Consider the following 13,256-nt stretch of genomic DNA (forward strand, 5'->3'; position numbering starts at 1 on the left):
GGAATGCCATGAAGCATAGCAGCAGCATGTACTAATGGGGTCATGGATCAGTCAACTAGATATAGGCCTCCAGGCAATGTGTTTTTGCTTTTCAGTTCACATTCAGCTAAAATTAGAAGAAACTGTGTTAATTCTATGTTACTGGATATAAGAATGTAAGAAAACAGTGTAAATGTCCCATTATACCCGAAACAACTCCAGTGACAGTGTGCCAAAAGGAAGGTGAATCCTCAGACCAAGGAAAAGTGGAGGCAGTCCAGCTCTGTGAGCAACCACTGAAGGAAGTTAGTTGTGTGGTGCAATTGTATTCCTGAATCTCTCTGTAGCTCTTCCACATGCTGGAAAGAGAATTTTACCTAGAACCAAGTGAGAGATTCATATACACTTAACCCATGATAATAAATGAGAACTTGCTGACTTACCATATGTAGATAAAAGAAGGGAGATGAAGACAAAACTAAGATAAATGTGTCTCTCTTCTTCTTCTGTGCTCCTTTAAAGGCTATCAGGTACAGATTTCTGGGCTTTCTGAAAGGCCAGTGACTACAAAAACTAATGTGAACTGCCCCAACCTCATTCCCAATACCACTATGGCAAGAACAGTTCCAACACAGCCCAACATATCCCTCATTCGTGGTTACCTGTGAGCCACCCTGCAGCCTCCTACCGTTACCATTTCTGATTAACAGCCTGCAGCTTTCCATTCCTAGGTAAAGATGTAAGCACTCTTAGCCAGGCTACAATAAAATAAAATAAATCCAGTGCGTTTAACAGGGATAACATCTGCCAGCAGTTTGCATTCTGGAAGAGGCCAATGAAAACTTGGAAGAAGCTCTTCACAGACAGGGCCTGGTATCTTTTTGGAATGGCCCAGTAAAGCCACGATCCTAATATAAAACACTATCCCTAGTCTCTCTTTTCTTCCCTCCCAGCTCCCTACTCCACCGCAGGATTAATCTATCACCCATTGCTTACTTTGAAAACAGTTTTAAAGCTGCAGGTAAAGATTTTTGACCTAATTTGAGCTTATCTGGCACAGTGCGCTGTTCATAGGCTTCAGATTCACAGCTGCAATAAAGGAGAACCACTTGATAAGGAGCTCTTGGGCTTTTCTTTGTTCAGGCAGCAAATTCAGCAGATTTACTTTGGAGATTACATCATGACTGAGATAGCTGCATAACTAAAAAAGGCACGAACGCCATTTCAAACTAACAAATGAGCACTCAGATACAGGTGTGAGAAAGACAAGCAAAACTGGCCTGGGCTTCAACAGGGAGAAAAAGAGCAGGATTACAAAACTTGAGAATGATAGCCATAAAAGAATAGTGTGAGAAACAGAAAAAGAAGCATTAAACCTTAACTGTATATTCTGTGTTTGATCTGTTTTGCTTGTTAGTTCTGGTGCAGTCAACCTTCAGAACAAAACCATTGTGTCAGAGACAGAAAATAATGAAGTAGTTGTCTGAAAGCCAATCAGGAAGTTTTTTTTGTTTCTTTGTTTTTTTTTCCTGATACCTGATACTTTGGAAAACGTTACTGAAATTCTACAGAGAATGCTGCCAATTCATTACCTCCTCCAGATCCTCAGTGGGAACTCACTAACTTTATACTATGATTTGCATTGGAAAACTCATCACCTTCTTTCTCTCTTTCCCTTACTCTCTCACATTTGCACATCTGCCCTACTTGCCTCATTCTGTTTGCACAGCCCTGCCCTCATCTTTCCCCCCTCCCCCCCTTTTTCTATTTTAAATCTTCACCTGCATAGCTTTGCCATGTACTCTCCTGTACTAGGAGCCTATGTAAAACCTTACATTGAATAAGTCAGCTGCACCAGCAAACAGCTAAACACCACACAGCCTTTCACCTCACTCCCCACTGCCAGATGGCTGGGGAGAGAACTGGTTGAGATAAAAACTATTTACTAAGAGAGAAATAACAGCAACAATAATTATATATACATATATTTGTAAAACAAGTGATACACAAAGCAATTGTTCACCACCTGCCAACCAATGTCCTGACAGTCCCTGAGCAGCAGCTCTCCCCCTGGCCAACCTCCCTCAGATTTATAGTTTTTTTCATATGTTGTCATATGAAAATGGTATGGAATATCCCTTTGGCCTGTTCAGATCACCTGTCCTGGTTCTGTATCCTCCCAGCTCCTTGTGCCCACCCCAGCCCTCTTGCTGGCAGGTCAGTACAAGAAGCTGAAACATCCTTGATTCTGTACAGTACTGCTCAGCAACAACTAAACATTGGTGTGTTCTCAACACTGTTTCTCTCTAAAGCAAAAAACACAGCATCATACAAGACACTATGAAGAAAATAAACTGTCCCAGCTGAAACCAGGACAGTTTTTATGATAAATTCCTACTCCAAGTGATTGAGAAGCCAACAATAAGATGTGCTTTGCTGGTTCTTATTCTCACGAACAAGAGGCTGTTAAGGAACATGAAGCTCAAGAGCAGCCTTTGCTGCAGTGACTGTGAAACAGTGGAGTTCAAGATCCTTAGGGCTGTGAAGAGGCCACACAGCAAATTCCCTATCTTGGACTTCAGGATAGTAGTTTTGGCCTCTTCTGGGTTGTGCTTGCTAGAGTACAATAGGATAAAGCCCTGGAAGAGAAAAGGGGCCCCATTTTTTAAATGGGAAAATAGGAAGACCTGGGAAACTACAAACCAGTCAGTCTCATCTCTGTGACTGAGAAGATCATGGGGCAGTCTCCTGGAAACTACACTAAGGCATATGGAAAACCAAAGAAGTGATTGGTGACAACCAACATGGCATCACTAATGGCAAATCATACTTGACAAATCCGATGGTCTTCTGCAATGCAGTTACAGCACTGGTAGATAAGGGAAGAGCAATTGACATCATCTACTTGGCTAGAAAACTGTAGAGGAAATGGACCTGAGGATATTGGTTGACACTTGGCTGAACATGAACCAGCAGTGTGCCCAAGATGGCCAAGAAGGCCAAAGGCATCCTGGCTTGTATCAGAAATAGTGTTGCCAGCAGGAGGAGGGAAGTGATCATCCCCCTGTACTACACCCTAGCGAGGCTACACCTCGGGTACTATGTTCAAGTTTAGGCTTCGCACTACAAGAAAGACATCGAGCTCCTGGAGCATGCCCAGAAAAGGTCAACAAAACTGGTGAGGGGTCTGGAGCACAAGTCTTATGAGAAGTGGCTGAGGGATCTGAGTTTGTTTAGTCTGGAGAAGAGGAGGCTCAGAGATGACCTTATCACTCTCTACAACATCCTGAAAGGAAGTTGTGTAGTGAAATGGGTGTCAGCCTATTCTTCCATGTAACTAGAAATAGGACTAGAGGGAATTGCCTCAAGTTGCACGAGAGGAGATTCAGGTTGGACATTAGGAAATACTTATTCTCCAAGAGAGTGGTCTGGAACTGGTGCAGGCTGCTCAGGAAGGTGGTGGAGTCATCATCCCTGGAGGTGTTCAAGAAACATTTAGATGTTGTATTGAGAGATATGGCTTAGAGGGAAACATTGGTGATATGTAGATGGTTGAACTGGATTCTCTTAGAGGTCTCTTCCAACCTTGGTGATACTATCCGGACTTGTACAAAGCATTTAACACTATACTGCATGACACCCTTGTCTTTAAACTTGGGTGGACCACTCCATAGATGAAGAATTAGCTGGACTGTTGCACTAACTGTCAATGGCTTGATCTCCATGTGGAAACCACTGACAAATGGTATTTGTCAGGCGTTGGCATTGTGGCCAATGCTACTTAGCATATTTGTGGACAGTGAGATTGAATGTACCCTCAGCCAGTTTGCATATGACATCAAGCTATGTGGTGCAGTCAACACACTAGAGGGAAGGGATGTCATCCAGAGAGACCTTGACAAGTTTGAGAGGTGGGCCCACACAAATCTCATGCAGTTCAACAGCGCCAAGTGCAAGGTCCTGCAACTGGATCAGGGCAATCCCAAACACAAATACAGGTTGAGTGGAAAATGGATGAAGTACAGCCTTATCTGGGAGTAGTAGTAGATGAAAAGCTGAACATGAGCCAGCAATTGTGCCTGCAGCCCAGAAGACAGGCTGAGGGAGCTGAGGTTTTTAAGCCTGAAGAAGAGAAGGGTTTCAGCAGACCTCATTGCAGCCTTTAAAAATTTAAAAGGGCCTACAGGAAAAATGGGAAGGGACTCTATATCAGGAAGTAGAGTGACAGAACAAGACATAATGGTTTTAAAATAAAAAAGGGTAGACTTTGATTAGATATAAGAAATTCTTAAGGATGAGGGCAGTGAGGCATTGCCACAGACTGCCCAGAGAAGGAATGGATGACCCATCCCTAGAAGTGTTCAAGGCCAGGTTGGATGGGCCTTTGAGCAAAATGGTCTACTAGAAGGTGTCTCTGCCCATGGAAAGGGGTTGAAACTAGATGGTCTTTAATGTCCCTTCCAACCCACACCATTCTATGACTCTATGAATCTATGTATCAGTGATCTTGAACAGTTCACGTCAGCTCTCTTGGGCTTTGTACAAAAGACCACATTACTAACATAACATATAACCTGTAAAATTTCTGGGAAATGTAAACTGCATATGGATCAAGGGGTAGAATGCTGATTAGCCCTCCATAAAAGATTGTGCAAGGATGGCCACATCCTCATTTGATTTGGATCCGCGAAATATCTTTTAAAATGGAAACAGAAAGAAAGCTATTTCAGATACATATCTTGCCATCCAAAGGATAACCAAACAGGAGTTTTGAGGACGCAGAGTGCCTGCATACCTTCAATCAAAAATAGAAGCAGGACCAGATAGCAGTGCTATGTATTCATAATTTTGCTTGTGAATACAATCCATCCAAACTTTCTTGAGTTCAGCTGAAGTGACCTACATTTTGCCTCAGGAAAAGAGTAACTTCTTCTGATGCATTCAAACATCTGACTGCAATATTTGAGAATTAGATATAAAAGTGTCATTATCCCACTTTTGTCAGCCAGTGTTACTGTGCTGTTTGTGACTCATGTAGGGCACATCATTATCTCTCCCAGCACCTCATACAAAGTTAGGCAGAAACTTAGATTTTAGAAAGAAGCATTACCTCATGTGCACGGATCCCAAACCCTGCAATGCCATGCTAGTTGAGAAGTGAGCCTGTTAGAAAGTAGTCTATAGCAAAAATGGCTAGCCCCATCAATAAAACATATCCTTGGACTTTCATTAAATAAGCATTGTGCCAAATATCATGAAAATGAAACCAATTTATTCAGTCCCATGGATCTTAGGTGTTAACAGCAAATAAACTGTCCTGGCAACTTAGACTAATATTAGAAAGAAAATGTATCATTTCATGACTATTGACAACAATACAGACAAGTTAAAATAATCTTTCTGGAGGTAGTAGTCAACATCCAAGGTTGTTTTCAGCAAAGAATCATACTTCAGATGAGAATTCAAAGTAGTTTTCCATGACAGGATTAAAAAGGAGTTAGTTAACCAAGCCAGAAAAACTCTTCAGCTATTGGCTGCTGATGTATTTCCTCCCTTGCTCTCATCACACTCATGGAGAGATAGAAACTCCACCCAAGCTTTCATTCTACATCTGTCTGAAGATCTGAGCAGTTACACTGTCACTAATATGACCTATGGCTGAAGACATTCAAGCATGAAAACTTCTCTTGTAAGTTTCTTACTTTTTTTCTCTTTAATTTCTTAACTCAGAGCTCAGTCACCAACCAACTTTTTGCTCTGTTCAACAGAATCTGTGTGAAAACAGATGTGAGTAAATATGGAAACAAAAGGAAATATTTTGACAATGTTTGCTGTTGAAATTTAAATCTGTCTTTTATCCTTTCTAATCCGTATTTGTAATTGAGGTTATTTCTGTAGCCTCCCCTAAAGCAGAAATTTTCACCAATCAGATTCTGGAACTCTGAATTTTATGGCTAGAATATTCCTCAAGAGGGATACATAAACCTGCAACTACTTTTTGCAAAGCTGTAGAATGGGCAGCGGATTCAACTGGGTTGATTTAAATAATTAATGTGTAACAGACTTTAGTTAATCATCTATCTGTTTCAGGTTATTTATCGGCAAAAAAATCCAGTATTCAGCAAAAAACTCTAAAAGTGAAAAGCTGCAAGAACGAAACACAGACCAGACAAGTTCTGCACATATTTATCGTGAGTATCAGGCCCAAGGGGTGTTATCAGGAGAGTCTGTTTATTTTCTTTCAGAACAAAGGGTTGGGTCCTATGTGCTGACTTCAGTGGGAGATTTTAGGCTCTATTGTCTTTTGAATCACATCCCTGATTAATTTTTCTTGCCTTTCAAAGGTCACAATTCCAGTCAATGTTTTACATAAATATGTTTTCTAAAATACCTAAAGATGGAAATAATGTTTGGGGTTTCTTAATCTCTCCTTGTATCTGAGTAAATGGAGTGTTTTTAAAGATGCTGAGAGTTACAACAGCAATATGCCAAGCATTTCTTCAAATTTCATCTAGGAGCACAAATATGGACTCAGATAGGTTGAAATACAGGCAAGTAAATCAGAGGATATGGAAAGGGACCTTGAGGTTGGGTGAGTCAATTTGGCAAACACGTCAATTTTCAAGCCTTTCATTCCTCATGCAGGACAAAATGGCCCTGGATAAAATGAAAAATTTGAGTCTGGATGATGATATGCTTCGATCTGAAATGGGTGAAGTGCAAGGTATTCCTGTCACGAAACCAATATGCACCATATGGGATCAAGTGTGGAACTTCAAAGCCAGACCTGATGATCTGCTCATTGCAACATATGCAAAAGCAGGTTTGTGTGCACAGGAAATAGAAAAATTTGGGATAGTGCTCACTACTGGAATGGAGAATTTCATTTTTCTGTTGTGACTGATATTTGTTTAATCCTAAAACTGACTTACATTTTAAAGACATGAAACTCTGTTAGCTGTGGTGAGCAACTTTTGACTCCTTTGGCAGAAATTACGGACTATTACTATTGAAGTTCAAATGGTCAAAGTCTAATTGCTCACACATTTCCTTCAATTTAGGCTGTACGCTAGATACGTACTGTAGAACTTTTCTATCAGCAGATGGTTATTTAACAAAGTCTAGTAAAAATCACAGTTCATTGAGAAATAACAAAAACTGTACAAATATGAATTGCATTCATGCTTGAATTACCATATACAAATGACAGCATAAACCAGTACAGGAAACCTAACTGGAGATAGACTACTTTCCTTAAATAAATAACCAAATTCATTGACTGGACATTTAATTAATTACTATTTCTCCTCTTGATTAGATCATTTATACTTATTATATGGGAAAGCAACAAGTAGCAAGCTTTCAATACTTACACTGAATGAACAAAAACACATACAGTTCAGGGGATTTGAGAACAGACTCAGTAGTATTTGATGATCATAAAAAACTAGCAAGAATTTTTACGTGTGGTTTCCAGCAGAAAAAAAGAATGCATATTGTTACCCAAAATCATTTATTTTTGAAGGTAGAGAAAATATTTTGCTGAAAGATTTTAGCTTATTTCTAGTCTACTTTAACTAAAAGGACGTTATTTTAGTCTGCCTAGATTAAAATTTCTCAACCGTATAACTGAAAATAAATAAAATCAGGAGTACGTTTGACATTATATTATATCTGCCAGGTCCACACAGTTCAAGCATCCTATTAGTGGCTGAATTTCCTATCCATATAACTTTCCAGGTTTTTCCTTAGCTGGTTGTCTAGCCAAAGTACCTGGGAAGAGATGTGATTAACCTCATGACCACAGCTACAAGGAAAAAGAGGCACATGAGAGACACAATTCTGTATCTCTCACAAGGTGTTCCATTAGCTCAGGCAGATGAAATAAAATGTACTGAGCTTCATTAAAGCATTTCACATGGGAACATTGAAAATACTGCAACTTTTTTATATTGTCAAACTATATACTCACTCAAAGATTACGTATTTCTTTTTTTTTTTTCATTCAAATTCAGGAAGAAAAGAAAAATTGAAATTGTTGAATTGTTGTGAAAAGGTGGAAGTTGGGATATGGGAGTTTCATTCTTCTTTTCAAATAATGCAGTCTCCAAACTGTATTATGTCTGTTTATCTTGGAGTGGCAGTGGAGAGTGTTTCTGTTAGAAAGAGAAAACCTTTCAAAAACAGAATCCCTGAAACTGTGCTTAGGAAATCACCTTTTTATATACCTAATTATGCATTTTTCCTCCATTATCCTCTCTTGCTGTTTTTTCAATCACGCACTGTGCTGTTCCTTCCTCTTTTGACACGGATTCCATCCTTCCAGCTTTCAGTTCCCTAGCAGAAGAGACTCTCAGCTCTCCCCAGGGGAAACATCTAAGCACTGACATTTTCAGGTACTACGTGGACACAAGAGATAGTGGATATGATTGAACAAAATGGAGACATTGAGAAGTGTAGACGTGCCAGTACTTACAAACGCCATCCTTTCCTTGAGTGGTATATCCCAGATTCTTCATCTCTCGGATACTCAGGTGAATATCACGTAAATAGATTTGTATTTTAAATGAAGTGAAATAAAACAAGCATCCAGAACTGATGCCACGGGCTTTCTTTGCCACTGCACCATGTGCCACAACAAGAATGAGGGTGCAATTCAGTTGCTTTAGCACAAGCATCAAGTGCTACACAAGATGATACAAGGCTGGCAGATATGGCACAGGCCCTACTGGATGTGTGCCTGTAAGCTGTGTGTCATATTCCACAGTACCTAAGTCAGCTGCAGATGTCCTCAAAACGTAAGTAAAATTACATGAGTAAAAATTCCTTCAGAAGCACAAAAGTTGCTTATGCAATGTTGTCTACATTCTGTTTAGTTGCTTTGGAGATAAGTGATCATTATAAGGTGACTTTCTAAACAGTCACCATCAAAATCTCAATAGCAAAGAAGCACAAGTAAAACTTAAAGAGCGGGTCAGTTCTCATAAATAGTCATTCTGCAGGCCTGAAGTTAGCTGAAGCAATGCCTTCTCCACGAACAATGAAAACTCATCTCCCTGTGCAGCTGGTGCCTCCCTCCTTCTGGGAACAAAACTGCAAGGTAAGGCTGAAGAGGTAGGAATCTCTCTACTTCAAATGGAAAGAAAGTAATAAAGGCAGACTGGATGTGGTTTCCAGAATCTTTGTGAAAGGTCTCCTCAGCTATCTCCCCTTTACTGCTCAAAGTCTGTGTGAAACAAAGAAGTGATGGCTGAATTTTCTGTGTTAGACGTCAGAGAATGGCAGTTTCCAAGCAAAATCTTTTCAGCCTTTGTTACTCAGGCTCCAAGAGAAAACATAAGGAGAAGCTCAGTATCCATGGAAGCATGCTTAATCTTGTACTTTCTGTCTCTCTTTCTCTCTCATTTTCACATCTAACGAAGATCATCTATGTGGCAAGAAATGCAAAAGACAACCTGGTGTCATACTACCATTTCCACAGGATGAATAAAGTATTGCCTGACCCAGGAACCATCGAGGAGTTCACAGAGAAATTCATGAGTGGAGAAGGTGATGAGCTGCAATTAGTTGTTTAAGAAATTTTATTCATTTAAAACTACCCAATAGCTAAATATCTGTTTTGAAATTCAGTGCTGACAGTCTGTGGAGGAATATCCACAAAAAGTGTTTCGATAGTAATTTCTCTTCATTCAGAGGTTTTTACCTTTGAATACCTAAAAGATGAACTACATCTTTACATGCACACTTTGAGAGAAAAAAAAACAGCGCTACTCTTTACTCCATTATCTTTCAAAACCATACGTGATGATTTTTAGGTTTTTCTCTGTGAGGTTAAAAGAAACCTGCTTAGAAGTCATCAGGGAAAATACAACAGCTCAATGGCTGTATTCTAGCATGACACACAAGAGAGCCAAGTTTAATTATGCATAGATTGTGCAGTGTGAATTTGTGCTAGGGGAGTCCTTTTGCCTAAATTCATCTGTCTAAAAATCAGGCATCTGAAAAAAGCCAATTATCTAGCTATGGACAGGCAACCCCAGAAACTGATTCTTCCTCTTCTAAAAGAGGCACTCATATCCAAAAAATAAAACCTGTTCATTTGGATGACAGTGTTCAGTTTTGGTCAGTAAAAGTTTCTATAGGTCCTTTTTGGAAATACGTAGGCCTAGAAGCACCTCTGTCTGGACCAGAGTGAAAGTCTCATGCCTAATTGAACGTCTCCACTTGCATGCCTCCTTGTCCCAGTGCAGTTGCTTAGAACATAGCAACCTCTGTCCAAGCCAGTCACCTTGGTACTTACTGGAGAGAAACAGCCATTTCTGACAGCATACCAAATAATTCAACCAGTTAGAATAATACAGGTTGAAAGGGATCTTTCTTGTCTGTATAGTCCCACGCCCTGCAGGGCAAATTGAACGTGAATCAAAACTAGCTTAAAAAACAGGGAAATATATAGACATTGATTGTGGAGGGAGTGTCAGAGACACAGACACTTCAAGATAAGACTGGGTATTGATAGTTGCTCCTGCTTTTACTCCTTTTTCAGTGCTCTGGGGTTCCTGGTATGACCATGTAAAAGGATGGTGGAAGGCAAAAGACAAGCACCGTATTCTCTACCTCTTCTATGAAGATATGAAAGAGGTAAAGCCTGAATGTGTGTTTATAGAGATCTGTTTGAAATCTGTAGTTCCGTAGATATTATCTACAATCAACAGATGCTATTGTGTCATTTGTACCTGTAAATCTTCAGACAACCCGACTTTTCACCTTGAGATCAACTGCAATTTCCTTGCGTTTTTTGGCTCTGTTTCATGTCGTACTTTCTTCTCTGCAGAATCCAGAGAGAGAAATTCAGAAGATTATGAAGTTTTTGGAGAAGGACTTAGATGACAAGGTTCTCAACAAGATAATATATAATACCTCATTTGAGATAATGAAAGACAATCCCATGGCAAACTACACTAGGGATTTTGTGGGAATAATGGATCACTCAGTTTCCCCATTCATGAGAAAAGGTACTGAATTTTATTGCTGGCATTAAGTCTCTTTCTGCTTGTCAATCTTCCTTGAAATAATTGTTCTATGTAAGTATAGATCTTTAGTAAGTCATGGTTAACGGGCTTCAAGAAATAATAGTAAATTAAAATATTTTCTTTTTCATAGGAGCTGTTGGAGACTGGAAGAATTATTTCACTGTGGCACTGAATAAGAAATTTGATCAGGATTATAAGAAGAAAATGGCTGATACCTCTCTCGTTTTTCGCACGGAACTGTGAATATTAGCAATGGCAGTTATTTTTTACAATCTATCAGCATTTTCCTTTTTCCATATTTTGCTTTTCCTTCACAAAATGCCTTTCAAAATCTTTCACACCCTACTGATTTTTCATTACAGTGAGATTGTTCAAACTACGTGGAAATGTAGATTTGCCTCCCTGAAGAAAATACTCCCTCCCTGGTTATTTGCCATTCAACCCTTCCACAGTAACTTTTAGCATTATCTAAATTATTTCAGACATTTCGGGTTTCTGTCTGTTAAACTGCAGTTGATATCACCGGCATTTTCAAATCAGAAATTAGGAAACAAACAGGAAAAAAAGTTGTTAAAAGATTGCACAAGCTGTGGGCATTATAATATGTTATTCCCACACTGTATAAATGTTAATTATTAAATATCAACAATAAAGAATTTTAAATGTTGGTCAAGAATAAACAAAACAAGAGAAGTGCACCAAGTAGAATCATTTTATTTTTTCTTGTTTTAAGCCAGGCATCATAAATGCCATTGAGATGAAAGCAGCATTTCCAAAAACATCAAACACCCATTATCTGATGAAATTTGTTACAGGGCTATAGAGAGGTACTCATCTTCAATGAGCTGTGAAGGTTGTAGACACTACTGCATCACGACAAGAAGCTTTTGCCATTGTTGCCTTTTTGAAATGAATAGCACCAACTTCTCCAAACATCTGCAGAAAATCCTGAAAGTTCATACGAAGCAGGTCAAGAGTCAGTGCTGACAATATCTGCCCCTTCTCTACCTTTATAAATGTATCCATTAGACTTATCACATTATCACCTGCTCCTTTTCTCTGCTCTTCCCTTGTTGACTAAATATAAAAACAGCTAAATTAGAACCTTTAGTTGCAATAAGGCTTGCTCAGTATGATCAAACAATGCTTTAGCATTAGCACCAGAACTATAGCCATTTCTTCAGTTGGAAGGAAATTAGTTAAAATAATCCATAATCACAGACAACTATTACCAATCAAACCTGTTCTATATTTAAAGTGTCGCTATTGAGTTCAACACACAAAAAGCCCCTGAAGAGTTCCTGTTTAACTGGATTTGCAGCCTGAACATCAGAGGGAAAACAACTACAGCAGTCTTGGACTCTGTAGCTCAACACAAAATGTTTACTGTGTGAATTTTCTCTTCGGTCCAAGGAGGTTCCAGGGATCTAATAACAGCAGCAAAAGCCAGTGTGCACAGAACCATTTCGGGCTAGAGATTTATCCAAATATCTAAACTGAACATAGTTCCTTAAAGAACACCAATGTCAAGTTTGGAAACAACAAAAGGCTTCCCATCAAATGTGGAAGTTAAATTGTCAGCTCTCAACCCAAAAAGTTTCCTTTAAAAATGCAGGAAATACTGGAACTAGAAGTATGCATCTGTTAAACAGATGCAAACGTAGGCATTGGGAGGACTTTTGGTCAGTGGGGATACCTGCCTGCATATAAAGGATGATCTGAAAACTGGCTATCTGAGAAAAAAAATCATCTGGCAGAGGTGCTGCTGCTCCTTGCAGCAAAATTAAATATGAGCCTGGGGAGACTTCAGTGACTTCTCTAGCTTTTGTTCATGATTAACTTAGCTTGTTATTTCACTGTCACCAGTACAAGGAAAAGGTGTTGCCTGCTCTCTGACTATTTCTATTCTCTTGGGTCATTCCAAGAAATGAAGTGAGTCAGCTCTTTGTCAATCTAATCCTCATTAAGGGTCATAAGAGCTATCAGTAAATAGAAAATATGCTTAACTCAGTAGCTAGATAACATATTCTGAGGTTGCACAGGTGACCTATTTGCTCCTCTTTTGAACTCTCTCTGTTTACTAGAAGGACAAAATGCTGAAGGCATCTGCTGCAGAGTGAGGGTGACATAGGCTTGTGTCATACTTGTTTACCTTCCTTAGCTATATCTTCACCCATCTGGAATTCAGCTGCTCTGAAAAGCAGATAAAAAATAATGCAGGTCAGAGAAAGCAATCTTGGGAGA

General features: G+C 39.3%; 1 protein-coding gene and 1 long non-coding RNA gene across 2 annotated transcripts in view; one reads left to right on the plus strand and one right to left on the minus strand.

Moving 5' to 3' along the window:
- Positions 1-5,596: 5,596 nt before the first annotated feature.
- SULT1C4 (sulfotransferase family 1C member 4) lies at positions 5,597-11,720 on the plus strand. Its single transcript, XM_003203184.4, has 9 exons — positions 5,597-5,668; positions 6,070-6,170; positions 6,625-6,802; positions 8,376-8,513; positions 8,982-9,079; positions 9,402-9,528; positions 10,526-10,620; positions 10,814-10,994; positions 11,143-11,720. The coding sequence occupies exons 3-9, from the start codon at positions 6,631-6,633 to the stop codon at positions 11,253-11,255; spliced, it is 924 nt and encodes a 307-aa protein (XP_003203232.1). The 5' UTR covers positions 5,597-5,668; positions 6,070-6,170; positions 6,625-6,630; the 3' UTR covers positions 11,256-11,720.
- Positions 11,721-11,848: 128 nt separating this feature from the next.
- Positions 11,849-13,256, minus strand: part of LOC109371106 — a 13,475-nt gene continuing 12,067 nt past the window's right edge. The window contains exons 2-3 of the long non-coding RNA XR_002121787.2: positions 13,165-13,205; positions 11,849-11,960 (exon numbers count right to left, since the gene is read on the minus strand). This is a non-coding gene — a long non-coding RNA (uncharacterized LOC109371106). The remainder of the gene's footprint in view (positions 11,961-13,164; positions 13,206-13,256) is intronic.

This window comes from Meleagris gallopavo, chromosome 1, assembly GCF_000146605.3.
Source record: "Meleagris gallopavo isolate NT-WF06-2002-E0010 breed Aviagen turkey brand Nicholas breeding stock chromosome 1, Turkey_5.1, whole genome shotgun sequence".
Lineage (NCBI taxonomy): Eukaryota > Metazoa > Chordata > Aves > Galliformes > Phasianidae > Meleagris > Meleagris gallopavo.

Excerpts from the sequence above, each read along its gene's own strand:
- SULT1C4 (XM_003203184.4), top strand. The coding sequence starts at position 6,631 with ATGGCCCTGGATAAAATGAAAAATTTGAGTCTGGATGATGATATGCTT. Across the intron at positions 6,803-8,375 it reads TGCAACATATGCAAAAGCAG|GTACTACGTGGACACAAGAG; the intron begins GTTTGTGTGCAC and ends TGACATTTTCAG. Across the intron at positions 8,514-8,981 it reads TTCATCTCTCGGATACTCAG|GCCTGAAGTTAGCTGAAGCA; the intron begins GTGAATATCACG and ends GTCATTCTGCAG.